The 19,282-nt window shown below is 53.4% G+C and overlaps 3 protein-coding genes across 15 annotated transcripts in view; 2 read left to right on the top strand and 1 right to left on the bottom strand.

Annotated features, from left to right (window-relative positions):
• The first annotated feature begins 4,331 nt into the window (after nt 1–4,331).
• NR2C2AP (nuclear receptor 2C2-associated protein) lies at nt 4,332–6,377 on the top strand. Of its 4 annotated transcripts, none has more exons than XM_011925853.1 (6): nt 4,332–4,740; nt 4,884–4,974; nt 5,188–5,293; nt 5,365–5,432; nt 5,740–5,850; nt 6,220–6,377. In XM_011925853.1, the coding sequence occupies exons 1-6, from the start codon at nt 4,703–4,705 to the stop codon at nt 6,307–6,309; spliced, it is 504 nt and encodes a 167-aa protein (XP_011781243.1). In that variant the 5' UTR covers nt 4,332–4,702; the 3' UTR covers nt 6,310–6,377. The 4 variants fall into 4 exon arrangements, with proteins under 4 accessions (XP_011781243.1, XP_011781242.1, XP_011781241.1 ...); XM_011925852.1 differs by having other exon boundaries at nt 5,734–5,850; nt 6,220–6,371; XM_011925851.1 differs by having other exon boundaries at nt 4,334–4,974; nt 6,220–6,371.
• Nucleotides 5,917–16,904, bottom strand: RFXANK (regulatory factor X-associated ankyrin-containing protein). 8 transcript variants are annotated; one of them, XM_011925855.1, is made up of 10 exons: nt 16,554–16,904; nt 16,009–16,149; nt 14,994–15,188; nt 10,666–10,749; nt 10,461–10,526; nt 10,090–10,190; nt 9,473–9,598; nt 8,981–9,047; nt 8,469–8,549; nt 5,917–6,134 (listed from the first exon to the last, which is right to left on the bottom strand). In XM_011925855.1, the coding sequence occupies exons 3-10, from the start codon at nt 15,178–15,180 to the stop codon at nt 6,064–6,066; spliced, it is 783 nt and encodes a 260-aa protein (XP_011781245.1). In that variant the 5' UTR covers nt 15,181–15,188; nt 16,009–16,149; nt 16,554–16,904; the 3' UTR covers nt 5,917–6,063. The 8 variants fall into 8 exon arrangements, 7 of the variants coding, with proteins under 7 accessions (XP_011781245.1, XP_011781249.1, XP_011781251.1 ...); XR_001000021.1 differs by lacking the exon at nt 16,554–16,904 and having other exon boundaries at nt 8,469–8,543; nt 8,977–9,047; nt 16,009–16,342; XM_011925859.1 differs by lacking the exon at nt 10,461–10,526.
• MEF2BNB (MEF2B neighbor) overlaps nt 7,056–19,282 on the top strand; it is a 46,944-nt gene continuing 34,717 nt past the window's right edge. For 2 of the 3 annotated variants that reach the window (XM_011925863.1, XM_011925862.1), the window contains exon 1: nt 16,497–17,022. In XM_011925863.1, coding sequence (XP_011781253.1) covers nt 16,986–17,022 — 37 coding nt within the window. In that variant the 5' untranslated portion in view covers nt 16,497–16,985. Of the gene's footprint in view, nt 7,068–16,496; nt 17,023–19,282 lie in introns of those variants that run through there. The other variant, XM_011925864.1, reaches the window with a different exon arrangement.

The raw sequence follows: 19,282 nt of genomic DNA, 5'->3' as shown, positions 1-19,282 counted from the left end.
ACAACCACACCCAGCCAATGACAACCACACCCAGCCATGCACAACCACACCCAGCCATACACAACCACACCCAGCCATGCACAACCACACTCAGCCATACACAACCACACCAGACCACACACAGGTTTCACCAACCATGCACAGTCAAACCTGGACATATACAATCACACTCAACCACACACAATCACACTTGGTCATGCACAACCACACCCAACCATATACAACCACATTCAGCCATGCACAGCCACACCCAGCCAAACACAACCACACCTAACCATGCACAACCACACCCAGCCATGCATAACCACACCCAGTCATGCACAGCCACACCAGGCCACACACAATCACATGCATAATCAACCTGGTCAGGCCACACACAACCATACCTGGACTGGGCCACACACAAGTCACACTTGCTGCACAATCAAAGGCGAAGCTATGAGCTGGGCTGCACCAGAATCCCTCCACATGCAAAGACACCCACTGCTGCTCACACCCACAACACCTTCGCCTTCCTGCCAGCAGCAGACAGTGGCCCCATGTTGCTCACACACAACCAGGTTTCTAGTTACAGACACACCCACAGGTAGTGAGCACACAACCATGTTCACACCAATACCACCAATGCCACCAACCCCAAGATCTGTAGCCTTTCCAGCCACTGTTACAACCAGCCACACACATGCAGCTCCTAGTGCTCCCATACATGCCCACCTGAATCTTTTCACACCCAGACACCCCTCCCACTCCCACTGTCACCTCCAGTGGGACCCAGGCTTGCATTACACCAGGACTCATAACCCCAGCTGGTACTGTGTGAGCATCTGTCTCCTCGGAGAGGGGTCCGGATGGGCCCCAGTAGATAAATCAGACCCAGACCTGCCCGATGGGGGTCTCCAGGCTCAGGGAATCCCATTAAACCCTCCCTTGCAGATACCCCAGGCTAAGACCTTAGGGAAACTATTACATCCATCTCCCAGTGGGGAAACTGAGGCTTGAAGCTATCTGAGGGCCATTCCCTGCCTTGTTCCAGGATGATAAAATCATAGACAGAAGGACCTGTCTTCTGCACAGGTGGGGCTGCCTTCCCAGACACCACCAAGGCAGAGAGTCCCCACTGACCCAAACTCGCTGTGTGACTGCAGCAAGTCCCTGACTCTTTCTAAACCTCCAATTTCTCCCCAGAAAAATGCTGAACCTGAGCCCAGTTAGGGGAACTCCAGAGTCAGACGGGTTTGCATCCCAGTTCCCCTTGGTGATCTTGGCCAAATTACTTTGCTGTTCTGTGCCTCAGTTTCCCCAAGTGAACCAGAGGAGCTGCTTTTGGACCTTCTAGAGCCCTCCCTGCCCCATTCCCTGGGGTGGGGGTGGGAGCTCTTAGTCTTTCCTCACTCAAGAGAATGAATGGACCACTTTTGGCTGCCCTGCTGGGAGCCCAGAGCTGCTAATTCCCTGGAGAAACAGGAGGCTCTTTCATGCCCAGGCGCCAGTGGGGTGAGGAGGCGGGAAGAGGGTATGGAGCTGGCCTCATACCCGTGGGCAAGGAGGCCACATGCCAAAGCCAGGAGTGGTGTGGAGAGCCTCTGAGCCATGCATATCCTCACTGGAGGGCCTTGGCTAAGTTGATATGTCCTCGGCTGTAAAATGGGAATGACAGGGAGCAGCCACAGCAGGTTTAACAAGCCAACGGGTGGTGACGAAACGTGGCTTCAAGTCAGACACACAGTGGACTCTCAGTGAAAGTCAGCTACTGTTGCTATGTGTCAACCTGAAGAACCCACAGAGTCCTCCAACAGTCCCATTGATAGAATTCCCCCATTTCACAGATGAGAAAACTGAGGCTCAGAGAGGTCAAGGTGCTTTTCTAAGGTCACACAGCTAATGAGTGGTCCAGCCAGGACTTGAACCAGATCTGGGCTCTCCAGGGTCCCTGCTCTTCCTAACTTCCTCCAGGGGGGTTAGGTTGGGGGCAGGGTTTCCTGTCACCTCCAGCCCCAGCCCTGAGACCAGCGAAGTTGGGTCTGGATGTCCAGACTCTGTCTAAATGCGGAAAGCCCTGGCAGGCAGGGGCTGAAGAGGCAGGCCTTCTGCTGGTGACCCAGTTTCCCCGTCAGCCCCCCATCCCCCGCCGCCTGGGGTGGGTTTGAGCAGATGCTAGTAGGATGCCAGGAGGACCATTCCTCCAGCCCTTGAAGAAAGGGGCTGACTGCCAGACCATTCAGCTAAAGCCAGGAACAACAGCCTCTTGTCAGTGGCTGCTCTGTCTTGGAACTCTCGATTCATGCAGAATGGATGGTGTCCTGCCCTTTCTCCAACACCTTCTGTGACTTCTCTGGGCCCAGCAGGATGTGGCTCCACATATTTTATTCAAATTCATGGTCTTTCACCCAACTAGGCCTTTGCTTATGCTGAGTTCCCTGCCTGGAACACCCTCCCCACTCCAGATTTTCTCACCCTTGTGAATTTCTGGCGCCTGACCCCCTATTAAGGTGCAATTCTAATATTCCCTCTCCCAGGAAGCCTTTCCTCTAGGTAGAGCCCCTGCTCCTTTAGCCCCATCTCTTCCTTGGGCCTAGAAGTGTCTATGTCTACCACTGTCTTGCCCAGATCGTGGGCTCCTCTGGGACAGGGCTGGAGCTGAGGCCTCTTGCTGTCCCCAGCATCATCCAGCAGAAGCCTGGACATGAGAGTGTGACAGTAGAGGTTGCAGGAGGTGTCTAGTGAATCAATGAACCAAATCTTCAGCCTGGAATCTAAGGCTTTGTGTTTGGCAAACTCCTGTTCATGCTTCAAAACCCACCTTGCAGGCTGGGTGTGGTGGCTCACGCCTGTAATCCCAGCACTTTGGGAGGCCAAGGTGGGCAGATCACCAGGTCAGGAGTTCGAGACCAGTCTGGCCAACATAGTGAAACCCCTTCTCTACTAAAAATACAAAAATTAGCCAGGCATGATGGTGCGCACCTGGAGTTACAGCTACTCAGGAGGCTGAGGCAAGGGAATCACTTGAACCCAGGAGGTGGAGGTTGTGGTGAGCTGAGATCACACCACTGCACTCCAGCCTGGGCAACAAAATGAGACTCCATCTCGAAACAAAACAAAACAAAAACAACAAAAACACCTGACCTCGTATGCTCCCTCCTCCAAGAAGCCTTCCTTGATGTCCCAGCAGCATTTTCTGGGAAAGACAAACTTGGAGGCCAGGGCTCCTCTGTCCAAACAAGAACACAAGGGGCTGGGCGCGGTGACTCACACCTGTAATCCCAGCACTTTGTGAGGCCGAGGCGGGCAGATCACGAGGTCAGGAGATAGAGACCATCCTGGCTAACACGGTGAAACCCCATCTCTACTAAAAATACAAAAAATTAGCCGGGGATGGTGGCGGGCGCCTGTAGCCCCAGCTACTCGGGAGGCTGAGGCAGGAGAATGGCGTGAACCGGGGAGGCGGAGCTTGCAGTGAGCCGAGAGCGAGCCACTGCACTCCAGTCTGGGCGACAGAGTGAGACTCCTTCTAAAAAAACAAATTATATATATATATATATATGTGTGTGTGTGTATATATGTGTGTGTGTGTATATATGTGTGTGTGTGTATATATGTGTGTGTATACATATATGTGTGTATATATATCTCACAAGGGGTTGATGAGGACTTCAGATACTCCCAACATCGTGGCCTTTTCCACAACTCTGCCTTTGGCCTCCGGGAGGCAGTGAAGTTCAGGGATTCCCAAGCTGCGTTAGGTAGCGGTTAGGGTAGAGTAAGTTAGAGTAGGAAGACATTGTCATAGGAAGTCTCGCTGGCCGGGCGCGGTGGTTTACGCCTGTAATCCCAGCACTTTGGGAGGCGAGAGCGGGCGGATCGCTTGAGCCCAGGAGTTCGAGACCAATCTGGGCAATATGACAAAACCTCATCTCTACCAAAAAAAAAAAAAAAAAAAAATTAGCTGGCCGTGGTGGTGCGCGCCTGCTAGTTCCAACTATTCGGGAAGCCGAGGTAGGAGGACTGCTGGAGCCTGGGAGGCAGAGGTCGCAGAGAGCCGCGATCGCACCACTGTACTCCAGCCTGGGCGACAGTGAGACCCTACCTCAAAAAAAAAAAAAAAAAGAAAGTCTCTCGGATTCCAAAATCAGTCAAAACCAGTGCTCTACACCTTCGCGCGCCGAAGGACAGCGCCCCGAGCGCGCAGCCAGCCTTTTCCCTACAGCTTCCAAGAAACCAAGGTAAATTCAATCATTGAACCCGGTCCCTTTAAGAAGCGAGCATGAAGGGGCGGGGTCGAATCAAGCCCCGCCCCAGGAGCGGCTACTGTGGGCACCGGATTTACAACACGCATGCGCCCAGCCCACGCGGTTCCGGGTCCCAACGTTTGGCCCCAAGAGCTGTGTTCGCAGAGAAACAGATTCCCACAAAAAGCCACCGCCCCCGAAACCCGCGGGAAATCTGTTTCCTGCGAGAAGCCCGGCCTCCGGTCATTGGCGGTTTCCCTGATCCTCTCTCCCAAATCTTTCGGCAGGGGATTGATCGAGGCGACTTTTAGGACTGGGGTGGGCGAAGGAGTGGCGGTTCTCCTCCCAAGTTACAGGTGAGGACGTGCAGGCCAAGGCGTAGCCGAGATCGCGCCGCCCTGTGGCTTGAGGAGGCGCCGGGATTCGAACCAAGGCTGTGCCCAATCTTAAGCCCTGCGAGGTCTTGTGGAACCGACATGACCCACTCTTTGGTTTGTCCATTGACAGTGAGCAGGTAAGAGTCTGTGGGGACAGGCAGTGGCGAAGCCCTAAGCCTGGGGTCGAGCCCTCAATGAACAGAGCTGTGGAGGTCAGGTCCTCCACGGAGCTGAGAGCTGGTCTCAGCCCCTCTCTTCGCTCTGATCCTGGTGCCTCCAGGGTAAGTTCGGTGCTGAATCGCAACACCCGGCAGTTTGGAAAAAAACATCTTTTCGACCAGGATGAGGAGACGTGTTGGAACTCGGACCAGGTGAGGCGCCTCCCTCGATCCTTCATCTCTGGGGTGATTCAGATTCAGATTTCATGGCTTGAGAACGTTAGGGGTCCCCCATAGGTGGCCAGGAAAGGAACAAGTGCCAAATTTCTCTCTCCCCCACCTCAACAAGGACTGTGTGAATGAGATAGGCATAGCAGGGCTCTGCCTGCAGTGAGCTTGCGCCTCAGTTTCCCTGTCTGCTTCCAGGGCCCCTCCCAGTGGGTGACGTTGGAGTTTCCCCAGCTCATCCGTGTCTCCCAGCTGCAGATCCAGTTTCAGGGTGGCTTCTCCAGTCGCCGGGGCTGCCTGGAAGGTACTAGGAGGCCCTGGGTGGCGGGGGTTCCAGGGGTCACCCCAGACACTCATTGCCTTTCTCTGCTGAAGGTTCACAGAGCAGTCAGGCTCTCCGCAAGATTGTAGATTTCTACCCTGAGGACAACAACTCACTTCAGATATCCTGCCCCGGCTTCTGGGGTGGGGTGGTCTGTGCCTTTGGACTCTGTGGTCTGGAAGCTTTGGACTCACCCAAACCTGAATGGGAACCCTGATGTGTGATCTTGAACACATGACCTCTAGGACTCCATCACTTTTTCTGTAAAATGGGGCTGATGACCACCTGTTCGGTGTCAGAGGCTTAGAGGGGCCTGCAGCTTCCCCAGGTTGCCCACATCAGTGGAGTCTGAGCTGGGTCTGAAAGAGGTGGGGGCCTACGGGTGGGAAACCAGAAATCACCTGTTTCCCTTGACTGCCCACGATCACACTTTCCCCATACCAGCTGCTGAAGTGGACCGGCTGAAAGTGACGTTTGAGGATGCCACTGACTTTTTTGGCCGTGTGGTCATCTACCACCTGCGGGTGCTTGGGGAGAAGGTGTGAGACCTCTGGGGGCTGTCTCCTCCAAGAAGCCCTCCGGGAAGCACAGCAAAGTTCCTCAAATTCTGCACAGAAGGTTTATTGGTTCCTCTTGGGAAGAGTCCCCTCCCACCACCTGTCCAGGAGCTGCCTTTGAAGCCAGTTCTAGGTTTCCCCAGCTCTGGCCAACCGTTTTGTTCCCTGAGTGTCTGAGTCCCCAGCGGGCGGCCTTCACTCAGGTTCAGCGGGCACCAGGTTGCTCTGGAAGAGCTTGAGGATGTGGTTCTCGATCACCTGTTGCACTGAGATGGGGCAGGGAAAAGGTGGGCTGTGAGCTTGAATCGGGAGGGGCATGGAGGCACAGGCCAACCTGCGCTCTCCCCTTAGGGAACAAACAAGGACCCCTACAGAGACCTGCATTACAGAGCAAAGCTGGGAGAACCTAGGCCCCATCCCAGGAACCTCAACTTCCCCTAAGTTGGCAAAAATGCATTTTTATAGCTTTTCAGAATTATTAATATAAAAATATTTCTTACCAAGCAAAATGTGTGAATTGTGACTTTTATGAAAAGATGAGCCTGGGTGTGGTGGCTTACACCTGTAATCCCAGCACTTTGGGAGGTCCAGAGGGGAGGACTGCTTGAGCTCAGGAATTTGAGGCCAGCTTGGGCAACATAGCAAAACCCTGTCTCTACCAAAAAATTTAAAAATCAGGTTGGGCGTGGTGGCTCACACCTGTAATCCCAGCACTTTGGGAGGCCAAGGTGGGCGGATCACTTGAAGTCAGGAAAGGCCAGCCTGGCCAACAGGGTGAAACCCCATCTCTACTAAAACTACAAAAATTAGCCGGTGCAGCCAGGCGCAGTGGCTCACGCGTGTAATCCCAGCACTTTGGAAGGCTGAGGTGGGTGGATCATCTGAGGTTGGGAGCTCGAGACCAGCCTGACCAACATGGAGAAACCCTGTCTCTACTAAAAATACAAAAAATTAGCTGGGCATGGTGGCGCATGCCTGTAATCCCAGCTACTTGGGAGGCTGAGGCAGGAAAATTGCTTGAACCTGGGAGGCGGCGGTTGTGGTGAGCTGAGATCGCACCATCGCACTCCAGCCTGGGCGACAAGAGCAAAACTCCATCTCAAGAAAAAAAAAAAGTTAGTTGGGTGTGGTGGCAGGTACTTGTCATCCCAGCTACTTAGGAGGCTGAGGCAGGAGAATTGTTTGCCTGGGAGGCAAAGGTTGCAGTGAGCTGAAATCATGCCATTGCACTCCAGCTTGGGTGACACAGCGAGACTCTGTCTCAAAAAATACATTAAAAAGATTTTACAAATTAGCTGGGTAGACTGGTACATGCCTGTAGTTCCAGCTATTTAGGAGGCTAGGGCAGAAGGATGGTTTGAGCCCAGGAGTTTGAGACCAGCCTGGGCAACATAGCAAGACCCTGTCTCTTCTAAAAAAAAAGAAAAAAAAAACACAGCTGGGCATGGTGGCTCATGCCTATAATCCCTGCACTTTAGGAAGCCGAGGCAGGCGGATCACAAGGTCAGGAGTTCGAGACCAGCCTGACCAACATGGTGAAACTCCTGTCCCTACTAAAAATAAAAAATTTAGCCAGGCATGGTGGTGCACGCCTGTGATCCCAGCTACTTAGGAGGCTGAGGCAGGATAAAAGCTTGAACCTGGGAGCTGGAGGTTGCAGTGAGCCAAGATCACGCCCTTGCACCCCAGCCTGGGTAACAGAGCGAGACTCCATCTAAAAAACAAAAAGCAACAACAAAAAATTAGCCAGGCGTGGTGATGAATGCCTGTGGTCCCAGCTACTCGGGAGGCTGCGGTGGGAGGATCACTTGGAGCCTGGGAGGTTGAGGCTGCAGTAAGCTCTGCCTGCCCCATGCTCTGCCTGCACCACTTCATTCCAGCCTGGGTGACAGAGCAAGACTTTTTGCCTCAACAAAACAAAACAAAACAAAACAAAAACAAACCCCCTGAAAACAAGAGGAGGGATGAGGAATGATTTCCATCCCAAACACAGTAGAACTCCCAAGGAAGGTAGGGGGATATTTCCTAAGCCCTCCATCCCTACCATGAACCCAGGGGGTCAGTTCAATTGGGATCTCCCCATTTTATGGATGGGGAAGTTGGGGTCCCATTGTGACAGAGGAAATGGAGTCAAATTCGGGTCTGCCTGTGGTCCCTGTTCAAACCCACTGCCCGCCATGGAGAGGGGCGGCCTCCATGGCTCTGTGCACTGTGGCCTGGCCACCTACCCTTTGGAGTCCTCACTGCCAGGCTTCCGCAGGGGCCAGTCCTCCCACCTGGATGCCATTCTCCCTCCCTTCAGGTTCCCTAGAATCCTTCCCTGACCTCCCCATCCCAGGGCTGGGCCCATCTCACTTCTTGGGGTCTCAAGCTTAAGAAACATTCCTCTAGGAAGCCCTCTCTGACTTCCATCGGCCACTTTGGGGCTCTTTGATGAGAGGCCCCTCTTTGGGCCTCTCCATGCCTATGTGTCCCCCATCATGGCCCCAGTCACTGACACCCATTGTCCTCCCTACCCCAGCACATGTGGAGCCCCAGGAGCCAGGACTGGGATGTGCCCAGGCGGGACCCCATTCCTGCTCTGTGTGTCTCAGGCCGACCTTTCCGGTATCCCAGGGCCACGGCAAGGTCCATCGGGGTGTAGCCAGAGTCGGCTTCGGTGGTGAGGTCAGCACCTCGGGCTGCAAGGGAGAGGGGAGGGTGCTAGAGGGTGGGGCCTGGGAGCCCAGAATGGGGTCTGGGGACCTGGGAGATCCCATGGCACCCCTCATTCCCCACAATGCAGCCGTGGGTCTGCCTATTGCCCATGTGGCCTTTTGACAAGAGTCCAACCTCTGCTATCTTGGTCTCCACTGAAGAACATGGCTGAAGGGTCTCTGAGCCATGGAGGATGGAGGTGCTCAGCCTCTGGGCCAGATCCTAGACCCAGACCCTGACTCCCGTGTGGTCCCACCACCTCCTCCCCTCTGATCCACCCTCCGAGAAGAGCAGGCAGTGACCACCTGCTCCAATAACTCTTCAAGCAACGCTCGGGCATCTCCCTGCCCTCAGGATTCCCGCAGGGCCTGCTGGAGCGTTGGGGGCCTTGGGGCCAGTCCCGACTCCCACTCACCCAGCAAGGCCTCAACGCATTTCACGTGGTTCCCACGCACAGCGTACAGCAGCGGCGTCCCTCCATTCTGTTGTGGGTAGGGGCAGGAAAAACCAAAGTTTACTTCTTCCTCATTCTCACAATGCCTTGTACTCTCTGGCCTCCAACAGAATGTGGTTCCTCCTCCTGCTCATCACTGGGCCCATCTCACTTTTTGGGGTCTTGAGCTTAGACACCTTCCTCCAGAGAGCCCTCTCTGGCTTCCCTTGGCCACACTGGGCTCTTGCAGCCACCTGTGCATCGTCATCATAGCACAATTCACTGCATCTCAGCTGCCTGTTTTCATGTCTGCCTTCCCCACGTGGGGAGCTCTGCTCTGTGAGGCTGGGAATGGGGCTGTCTCCTGTTCTCGGCACCCAGAGCAGGCCTGCACCTTTGAGGTGCTCTGTGAATATTTGAGGCAGGAATGAAGGCCAGGAGGCTGAGAGGTCCCGGGGGAGGGCAGTCCCTCACCCAGTCATAGATGTTGATGTCCACGTCACGCTCCAGCAACAGCCCCACAATGTCTGTATAGCCGCCAGTGCTGGCCAACGACAGGGCGCTCTCTCGCTCTTTGGCCAGGATGTGGGGGTCGGCACCCTGCAAGAAGAAGGGGCAGTGGTGGAATGGGTTGGGGCATAACCAGGAATCCTGGGGTACCCACAGCAGCTGCATCTCTTTTTTTTGCTTTTTTTTTTTTGGAGATGGAGTCTCGCTCTGTTGCCCAGGCTGGAGTGCAGTGGCGTGATCTCGGCTCACTGCAACCTCCACCTCCCGGGTTCATGCAATGCTCCCACCTTAGCCTCCAGAGTACCTGGGATTACAGGTGGCCACCACGACGCCTGGCTAATTTTTGTATTTTTTTAGTAGAGACAGGGTTTCACCCATGTTGGCCGGGCTGATCTCGAACTCCTGACCTCAAGTGATCTGCCCGCCTCAGCCTCCCAAAGTGCTGGGATTACAGGCACAAGCCACCACACCCAGCCAGCAGCCGCATCTCAAAGACAAGGCACCAGCAGACACAGCCAAGAACCCAGCCCACCCTAAGACCCCCGGGAACTCCCCAGCTGCCCAGCTTGGCTGGGACGCACCCACTCCAGCAGGAAGCGAACGGTCTCAATCTCTCCAAAGGCCGAGGCCCAGATGAGGGGAGTGAAGCCGCGCTCGTCTGGCTTGTTGACGAGGTTGTCACCTGGCAGGAGGGGGCAGGTGATACCACCAGGCTGCACCCCTGCCCCCTATCCCCAGTGCTGCCAAAGGGGGACGAGGTGGGGGCTGGGGTTAGACAGGAATGAAGGCGAGCGTACGTCGATGGACATACATGGACACGGTCACACAGACAGGTAGATACAAGCACACACGTGGGTACTCACAGGTCACGTCAGCGTCATGAGTGGACATGGACACCCATATGCACACACCACCCAGGCGCGGACATGCCAGCACACGTGTGGACACGCACCTTTCCGCAAATGCTCCTTCAGCTGGTCGAGCTCCCCCTGCGCCGCGAGCTGGTGGATGGACAGGGCTGGGGCAGGACAGAGGCAGAGTCGTCACTCGTCCCCTTGCTTCTCTGTGCCTCAGTTTACCCTCTGTCCACGACTGCTCCTCACAGGCCCTCCCACCCTCCTACTCCTCTCCTTGTTAGGGACCGTGGGCTCACTCACAGTCTAGGGTGGCCGGCAGAGCTGACACCTCGTTCCCCCGCTGCCGGTTGGTGAGAGTGGTAGAGTGCTTCAGGGAGTTGCCTGCTGGGAGAGAGACAATAGGCCTCAGTTTCCCCTCGGTAGATGTTCTGAGGCTTCAGGACAGAAGCCCATTTGGTTTTTTGCTGCTGTTGTTGTTGTTGTTGTTTGAGATGGAGTCTCGATCTGTCCCACAGGCTGGAGTGCAATGGCGTGATCTCGGCTCACTGCAACCTCCATCTCCTGGGTTCAAGCGATTCTTGTGTCTCAGCCTCCCAAGTAGCTGGGATTATAGGCGCCCGCCACCACACCTGGCTAATTTTTGTATTTTTAGTAGAGATGGGGTTTCGCTATGTTGCCCAGGCTGGTTTCAAACTCCTGACTTCAAATCATCCACCTGCCTCAGCCTCCCAAAGTGCTGGGATCATAAGTTTGAGCCACCACGCCTGGCTGTTGGGCTGTTTTTTTTGAGACATAGTCTTGCTCTGTTGTCCAGACTGGAGTGCAGTGGTGTGATCACAGCTCACTTCAGCCTCAACCTCCTGGGCTCAAGCCACCCTCCCACCTCAGCCTCCTGAGCAGCTGAAACTACAGGTACCACCATACCCAGCAAATTAAAAAAAAATTATTTTGGTAGAGATGGAGTCTTGCTATGTTGCCCAGGCTGGTCTCAAACTCCTGGGCTCAAGCGATCCTCCTGCCTCAGCCTCCCAAAGTGCTGGGATTACAGGCATGAGCCACCATGCCACTGCCTTTGGTATATCCCCGGGGTCTTGGAGCTACCCAAGGCAGTGCCTGGGACTCCACCATTCACTCACTCTACTCTCTTGAATACCTAGGATGCATCTTTCTTCTCCCTGCCTGGCAATGTTCTGGGCAAACAAGACATAGTTTTTGCCCTCTAGGGAGTCTGGGGTCAAGTAGATGCATCAGAAATAGAGACATAATAAAAAACTTCAAGTTGAAATAAGTGTTCAAAAGAACTTAAGGCCGGGCATGGTGGCTCACACCTGTAATCCCAGCACTTTGGGAGGCTGAGGTAGGTGGATCACCTGAGGTCAGGAGTTTGAGACCAGCCTGACCAACATGGTGAAATTCCATGTCTACTAAAAACACAAAATTAGCCAGGCGTGGTGGCAGATGCCTGTAATCCCAGTTACTCGGGAGGTTAAGGCAGAAGAATCACTTGAACCCAGGAGGGAGAAGTTGCAGTGAGAGAGATCACACCACTGCACTCCAGCATGGGCAACAAGAGTGAAACTCCGTCTCAAATAAAAAAATAAACAAATTAAAAGCAGGTAGAAGAGGACAGAAACAAGGGAGCACAAGGAATAAGTCCTTCTTAGGTAATGTGGTAACTGGAGGGCCTCCCCAAGGTGACATCACCGAGATCTTAGGAAGTCAAAGAAATCAGCTACAGGTACTGGGCACGGTGGCTCACACCTGTAAGCCCGGCACTTTGGGAGGCCGAGGCAGGCGATCACCTGAGGTCAGGAGTTCTAGACCAGCCTGGGTAACATGGCAAAACTCCGTCTCCACTAAAAATACAAAAATTAGCTGGGTGTGGTGGCGTATGCCAGCTACTTGGGAGGCTGATGCAGGAGAATCGCCTTAACTCAGGAGAGGGAGTTGCAGTGAATTAAGATAGTGCCACTGCACTCTACCCTGGGTAACAGAGCAAGACTCCGTCTCAAGAAGAGAGGGGACTCCAGGAGGCATCTCAAGATTGGGGAGAGGGAAAAGGAGGGGAGGGGAGGGGAGGGGAAGGGAGGAGAGGAGAGCCTGGGCAACAAGAGCAAACCTCCGTTTAAAAAAAACAAAAAAACCAAAAACGAACTGTAGTCCCAGCTACTCAGGAGGCTGAGGCAGGAGAATGGCGTGAACCCAGGAGGCAGAGCTTGCAGTGAGCTGAGATTGCGCCACGCGCTCCAGCCTGGGCCACAGAGCAACACTCCATCTCAAAAAAAAAAAAGAAAAAAAACCCGGAGGCGGGAAGGGAGGGGAGGGGAGAGGAGTTAGCTATAGGAAGAAGTGTAGGAAGAGCATTCCAGACAGGAGTGACAGCAACAAAGGTTGTGGGAGGGAACTAAATTAGGCATATTCTTGGACTCTAATCAAAAATAAACCCTCAGTTCCTCAGTAAGTAAAACAGGATGACCATCTGATCCAGCAATTTCACTCCTAGCTATCTACCCTCAAAGAGTTAAAAATAGGTGTGAAGGGCCAGGCACTGTGGCTCACACCTGTAATCCCAGCATTTTGGGAAGTGGAGGCCGGCAGATCACTTGAGCCCAGGAGTTGGAGACCAGCCTGGGCAACACGGCAAAACCCCATCTCTACAAAAAATACAAAAATTAGCTGGGCATGGTGGTGCACGCCTGTAAACCAGCTACTTGAGAGGTAGCTGGATTCTTGTGAGGCACGAGAATCGCTTGAACCTGGGAGGCGGAGGTTGCAGTGAGCCGAGATCGCACCACTGCACTCCAGCCTGGGCGACAGAGTGAGACTCGGTCTCAAAGGAAAAAAAAAAGGAAGGAAGCACTGATCCATGGTATGATATGGATGAACTCTGAAAACATGATGCTGAGTGAGAGGGGCCAGACACAAAAGGCTACATAGTGTTATGATCCTACTGGTACGAAATGCCCAGAACAGGAAAATCTAAATAGATAGAAAAGCAGATTGGTTGCCAGGGATGGGTGGAAGGAGATTGGAGAGGGACTGTTATGGTATGGGGTTTCCTTTTAGGGTGATGAAAATATTCTAGATAGGCCGGGCGTGGTGGCTCACACCTGTAATCCAAGTAGTTTGAGAGGCTGTGGCGGGTGGATCACGAGGTCAGGAGTTCAAGACCAGCATGGCCGACATGGTGAAACCCCATCTCTACTAAAAAAACAAAAAATTAGCTGGGCATGGTGGTGCGTTCCTGTAATTGCAGCTACTTGGAAGGCTGAGGCAGGAGAACTGCTTGAACTGGGACCCGGGAGGTGGAGGCTGCAGTGAACCGAGATTGAGCCACTGCACTCCAGCCTGGGCTACAGAGTGAGATTCTGTCTCAAAAAACAAAGAGGCTAGGCGCGGTGGCTCACACCTGTAATCCCAGCACTTTGGGAGGCTGAGGTGGGTGGATCACCTAAGGTCGGGAGTTCAAGACCAGCCTGACCAACATGGAGAAACCCCGTCTCTACTAAAAATACACAAAATTAGCCAGGCATGGTAGTGCATGCTTGTAATCCCAGCTACTTAGGAGGCTGAGGCAGGAGAATTGCTTGAACCCAGGAGGCGGCGGTTGTGGTAAGGCGAGATCATGCCATTGCACTCCAGCCTAGGTAACAACAGCGAAACTCCATCTCAAAAAACAAAAAACAAAACAAAAATATTCTAGATAGAGGCGGTGGTTACGCAACACTGTGAACGTACTTACTGATATTGAATGGTACTGCAATCCTGGCTTAAATGGCAAACTTTTATGTTATGTATAGTTTATCACAACAAAAAAATATATACAAAGTTGTAAAAAAAAAAGAAAAAGAAAAAGAAACAAACCCTTCCTGAATGGAGAAGGAAGACACGTCCTATTAGTGAGCCATAAAGACAGAGGTCCCAGCCAGGCATGGTGGCTCATGCCTGTAAATCCCAGCACTTTGGGAGGCTGAGGCAGGAGGATCGCTTGAGGCCAGGAGTTCAATATCAGCCTCAGCAACATGGTGAGACCCTGCCTTTCAATTACAAAAAAAAGAAAAAAATTAGCCAGGTGCGGTTGCATGCCTATAGTCCCAGCTACTAGGGAGCTGAGTGAGGTAGGAGGATGGCTTGAGCCCAGGAAGTTGAGGCTGCAGTGAACTATGATCTCATCACTGCACTCCAGCCTTGGTAACAGAGCAAGAACCTGTATCAAAAAGCAAAAACAGACTGGGCACAGTGGCTCACACCTGTAATCCCAGCACTTTGGGAGGCCGAAGCGGGCGGATCACCTGAGGTCAGGAGTTCAAGACCAGCCTGGACAACATGGTGAAACCCCGTCTCTACTAAAAATACCAAAAACATTAGCCGGGCATAGTGGTAGGAGCCTGTAATCCCAGCTACTCAGGAGGCTGAGACAGGAGAATCAGTTGAACCCAAGAGGCGGAGGTTGTAGTGAGCTGAGATCGTGCCATTGCACTCCAGCCTGGGCAACAAGAGCGAAACTCCATCTCAAAAAACAACAAAACAACAACAAAAAAATGAAAGCAAGACAAAGGTTCCATCTGGGACCTGACATTCCATCATGATGGAATCCCAGAGGGCCAATCCCAGAGGAGGTATCCTACCCTGTGGAGAGGAAACACTGGCATCCGGTTCGGGATTCACAGGCTCGGGGGTGCAGGGGAAGAGACTGAGGACCACAGTGTCTGAGCCATCTGCGGCCTCCTCTCCCAGGTCTTCAGGGTCCCCAAGTTCTGAAGCAGGGGGCAGCTGGGTCAGGATGAGGTCCTCTGCAGGCTGGGTAGGCTCCATGAGGAACGCTGGTGGAGGTGTCAGAAAGGGAGAGATGACAATAATTATCAACAGCTATAATAAAGTAGGCACCGACTGCATACCTAGCCTTGCATTGTGAGGGTGGGTAAACCGAGATCCAGGTTAATTACCAGAGCCAGGGAAATGAAAACCAGAGTCCAACTGCTTTCGAGGTGTACCCTCCCCCACCATCAAAACACCTGCAATGTGCAATGTTTAAAAGCCTGGGCTCTGGCTGGGCACGGTGGCTCACAGCTGTAATCCCAGCACTTTGGGAGGCTGAGGTGGGTGGATCACAAGGTCAGGAGTTCGAGACCAGCCTGGCCACCATGGTGAAATGCCATCTATACTAAAAATACAAAAATTAGCCAGGTGCGGTGGCGGGTGCCTGTGATCCCAGCTACTCAGGAGGCTGAGGCAGAGAATTGCTTGAACCCGGGAGGTGGAGATTGCAGTGAGCAGAGATCATATCACTGCACTCTAGCTTGGGCGACAGAGCAAGACTCCGCCTCAAAAAGAAGAAGAAAAAAAAAAGGGCTCTGGGGTCAGCTGTCTGGGTTCGAATCCCTCAATTTATAGGCCCTGAGAACTTGGGCATGTGACTTAACCTTTGAGCCTCAGTTTCTTCCACGACAAAATGTGGAAATGAGCCGTACAACGAATTATGTCTGCACATAGCTTATCCAGGGGTCTGCTAAGGGCGGAGCTCAATAAATATTCGCTATGGTTGCTGGGGGGGGCTTCCCAGAATGAGTGAGAGCTCAACAAAGGTGTGATTGGTCCCACTCCCACCCAAGCTTCCCAAATCGATCCAGGAGGTCCACTCACCTCCCCACGAGCCTCCTCTGTCCCCCCGCACCTAAAGCCCAGTTCTCTCAAAACTTGGGGGCCCAAGTCACAAACTATTCTCTTCCAATGGATATAGCGGGAGGCAAGCTGGCGACTGGACCCTCAGCGCTCTGGTTTCCTCTGCCAGGACAGAAAGCAACTTGATACTCGACCGCTACCCCCACCCCAGAGCTCCCCCACTGCGCGTGCGCACCCCGCCCCCCAAAAGTGAGGAAGGGCCCCAGCCCTAAGTGCTGCCTCTAGCCCTTTAAGACTTAGGGGAGGGCGTGGATTCCGCTGGGGCCCTGGGAGGGCAGTTGCGCCTGCGCCTTCTTTTCCCCTCCTCACCGACTCGGAGGGAATGGGCGGGGCCTAATGGGCTCTGAGAAATTCACAGCGCCTGTGCCCGCTTACCTTTACCCCGCCCACAGATTTTTCCAGAGGGAGCCAATCGGCTCCGGCTTCGGGTAGATGGGCGGGGCTATATCAAGAAGAAGCGGTAGAGGAAATACGCGGGGCGTCTGGAACTTAAAGGGGCAACGTACCTTTGCCGTCCCGTTCCTCAAGGTCCCTTCTGCGGTCTCAAAGGCTTATAAGCAAGGGCGGAGGCAGAGGGCTAAAGAAGGGAGTTTATGCGGTCCGAGTGGATAATGCGTAGAGGGCTCCCCCAGCTCGTCTCTCAGGGAATAGAGGGTTCAGAAAGGGAGAGAGTTCTTCCCCCTCTCCTGCCTGGGTGTCCCTCCACCAGCCTCAGGGGCGTCGCGCCCCCTCCTCACCGCGCCACCCCCGGGTGTGCCTCCTTCCCTCCGTCTCACAGCCCCTTTCCTGTCCGCGAAGACTGAGGAGCGGGGAGGGCGGGCCCTCTGACGCCGGAACTGGAGCCGTGCGGCGTCCGGTTTCAGCAGGGAAGGCTTAGGCGGCCGTCCCAGCCTCCAGGCTTCCGGTCCCGTTTCCCTGTTCGCTCGGCCGCGGTCGCTATGGAGGAACCAGAGATGCAGCTCAAGGGGAAGAAAGGTGGTGCGGGCCTCCGGGCGGGACAGAGGGGGCCGGGAACTCGTGGAGGGGCGACCTGACAAAGGCCGAGCGCGGAGGGGCCGCGCGAGGAGCAGTGATTGAACTGCCGTCCAACCCCAGCTCGGCCGCTGACTAGTTTTGAAACCTGTAGAAAGGCTCCGTATCTGCTTTAATTACCCGTCCCCCCAGGATTGTTTCAATAATTCAGTAGCTGAGGCTGGGAGTGGTGGCTCACGCCTTTGTAATCCCAGCACTATGAGAGGCCTAGGCGGGAGCATCGCTTGAGCCCGAGACCAGCCTGGGTGACATAGTGAGACCTCGTCTCTTAAAAAAAATACAAAAATTAACTGGGCGTGGTGGCACACGCCTGTGGTCCCAGCTACTTGGGCGGCTGAGGTGGAAGGATTGCTTGAACTCGGGAGGTCGAGGCTGCACTGCAGTGAGCTGTGATCGTGCCACTGCACCCCAGCCTGGGTGACAAGTGAGACCCTGTCTAAAAAAACAAACAAAAACCAAAACTCAACTATCTGATATTTGTAATGCATTGACAGAATCCCCGGGGTAAAGTAATCGCTGTGCGTGTTGTTTCCTTTTTCTTTTTTTTGAGACAAGGTATCACTCAGTCGCCCAGGCTGGGGTGCAGTGGCGCGATCATGGCTCACTGTAGCCTCAATCTCTCTGGCTCGGGCAATCCTCCTGCCTCAGCTTTTCCAGTAGTTGGGACTACAAGCGCACGCCACTACGTCAGGCTAATTCTTTAATTTTTTTTTTTTTTTTGAAGGAGTCTCGTTCTGTCACCCAGGCTGGAGTGCCGTGGCGGGATCTCGGCTCACTGCAACCTCAGCCCCCTGAGTAGCTAGGATTACAGGCACACACCACCATGCCCGGCTAATTTTTTTGTATTTTTAGTAGAGACGGGGTTTCACCATATTGCTCAGGCTGGCCTTGAACTCCTGACCTCGAGTGATCCGCGCACTTTGGCCTCCCAAAGTGCTGGGATTACAGGTGTGAACCACTGCGCCCAGCTAATCCCCTATACTTTGAATCACCTCTAGAATACTCACATCTAGAGTACATAATACAGGCCTACGCATCACTTCATTCACATTGATTCAAAGAAGTGCTTAGTGTAGGGCAAATTCAAGTTTTGCTTTTTGAAACTTTGTAGATTTTTTTTTTCCTGAGTATTTTCCATCCACAGTTGGTTGAATCCACAGATTCGAGAACCATGGATAACGGAAGGCAAGAGTAGGAGGCATAAGCCACCATGCCCTGTCTGTTATGCTCACTTTCCTCTTTTTTTTTTTATTTGAGACGGAGTTTCACCCTTGTTGCCAAGGCTGGAGTGCAATGGCATGATCATGGCTAACTGCAACCTCCACCTCCCGGGTTCAAGCGATTCTCCTGCCTCAGCCTCCCGAATAGCTGGGATTACAGGCATGCACCACCATGCCCAGCTAATTTTGTATTTTCAGTAGAGACGGGGTTTTTCCATGTTGGTCAGGCTGGTCTCAAACTCCCAACCTTAGGTGATCCTCCTGCGTCGGCCTCCCAAACATCTGGGATTACAGGCATGGGCCATCACCCCTGGCCGTTATGCTCACATTCAAAGTGAGGAGGCTTATCTGGTAAGAGGTCACACAGTTTGGAGGTGGCAGGTTGGGCTCTGCCACTCAAAGCACAGTGGTGAGATGGAGAGACTCGTGTTAGCCTCCTTTGACTCCCAGACATGCCTGGGTTCTCTCTCCTGAGCAATCACCCTGGTGATGGCATTGGATTCATCTCCGTAGCAAACCTTGAGGCAGGTGCTGTTATTCCTTTTTTCCAGATGAGGAAGCTGAGGCTCAGAGAAGCCCTGCTCTCCCAAATTCAAGCTTTTAGCTTTTCCTGTGAACATGTAACCTAATCAGTTGAAATTGGTATTAAAAGAAAGGAACAAAATGCCAAGGTCCTGAATTAGGTGGAGGGGACATCTGTTAAGCTTGGTAGTCAGGGAGGGTCTTGCGCAGGAGGTGACATTTGAGCAGACCTGAGGGACAAAGGAGAGCCAGTGACAGAATGGTGTCTCCGGTTGGGAATAGCAGGTGCAAAGGCCTTGAGGTGACAGAGTGTTCAGAGCTCTGCTGTAATGAATAAAAGAGTGATTGGTCACATACAGGCATTTAATTTTGTTTTTTTTTTTTTTTGAGATAAGAGTCTTGTTCTCTTGCCCAGACTGGAGTGCAGTGGTATGATCATGGCTCACTGCAGCCTCCACCTG

This window comes from Colobus angolensis, unplaced genomic scaffold (genome assembly GCF_000951035.1).
Source record: "Colobus angolensis palliatus isolate OR3802 unplaced genomic scaffold, Cang.pa_1.0 Scaffold66, whole genome shotgun sequence".
Classification (NCBI taxonomy): domain Eukaryota; kingdom Metazoa; phylum Chordata; class Mammalia; order Primates; family Cercopithecidae; genus Colobus; species Colobus angolensis.
This window is presented reverse-complemented; position numbering and strand designations above follow the sequence as displayed.

Bases quoted from the DNA above. Each gene is read 5' to 3' on its own strand.
- NR2C2AP (XM_011925850.1), top strand. From the start codon at position 4,798: ATGAACAGAGCTGTGGAGGTCAGGTCCTCCACGGAGCTGAGAGCTGGT. The intron at 5,294-5,364 runs GTACTAGGAGGC...TCTCTGCTGAAG, and splicing joins TCGCCGGGGCTGCCTGGAAG to GTTCACAGAGCAGTCAGGCT. The intron at 5,433-5,733 runs ATATCCTGCCCC...TTGACTGCCCAC, and splicing joins AGGACAACAACTCACTTCAG to GATCACACTTTCCCCATACC.
- RFXANK (XM_011925855.1), bottom strand. From the start codon at position 15,180: ATGGAGCCTACCCAGCCTGCAGAGGACCTCATCCTGACCCAGCTGCCC. The intron at 10,750-14,993 runs GTAGGATACCTC...TCTCTCTCCCAG, and splicing joins CAGTGTTTCCTCTCCACAGG to CAGGCAACTCCCTGAAGCAC. The intron at 8,550-8,980 runs GTGAGTGGGAGT...TCTCCCTTGCAG, and splicing joins ATGCGTTGAGGCCTTGCTGG to CCCGAGGTGCTGACCTCACC.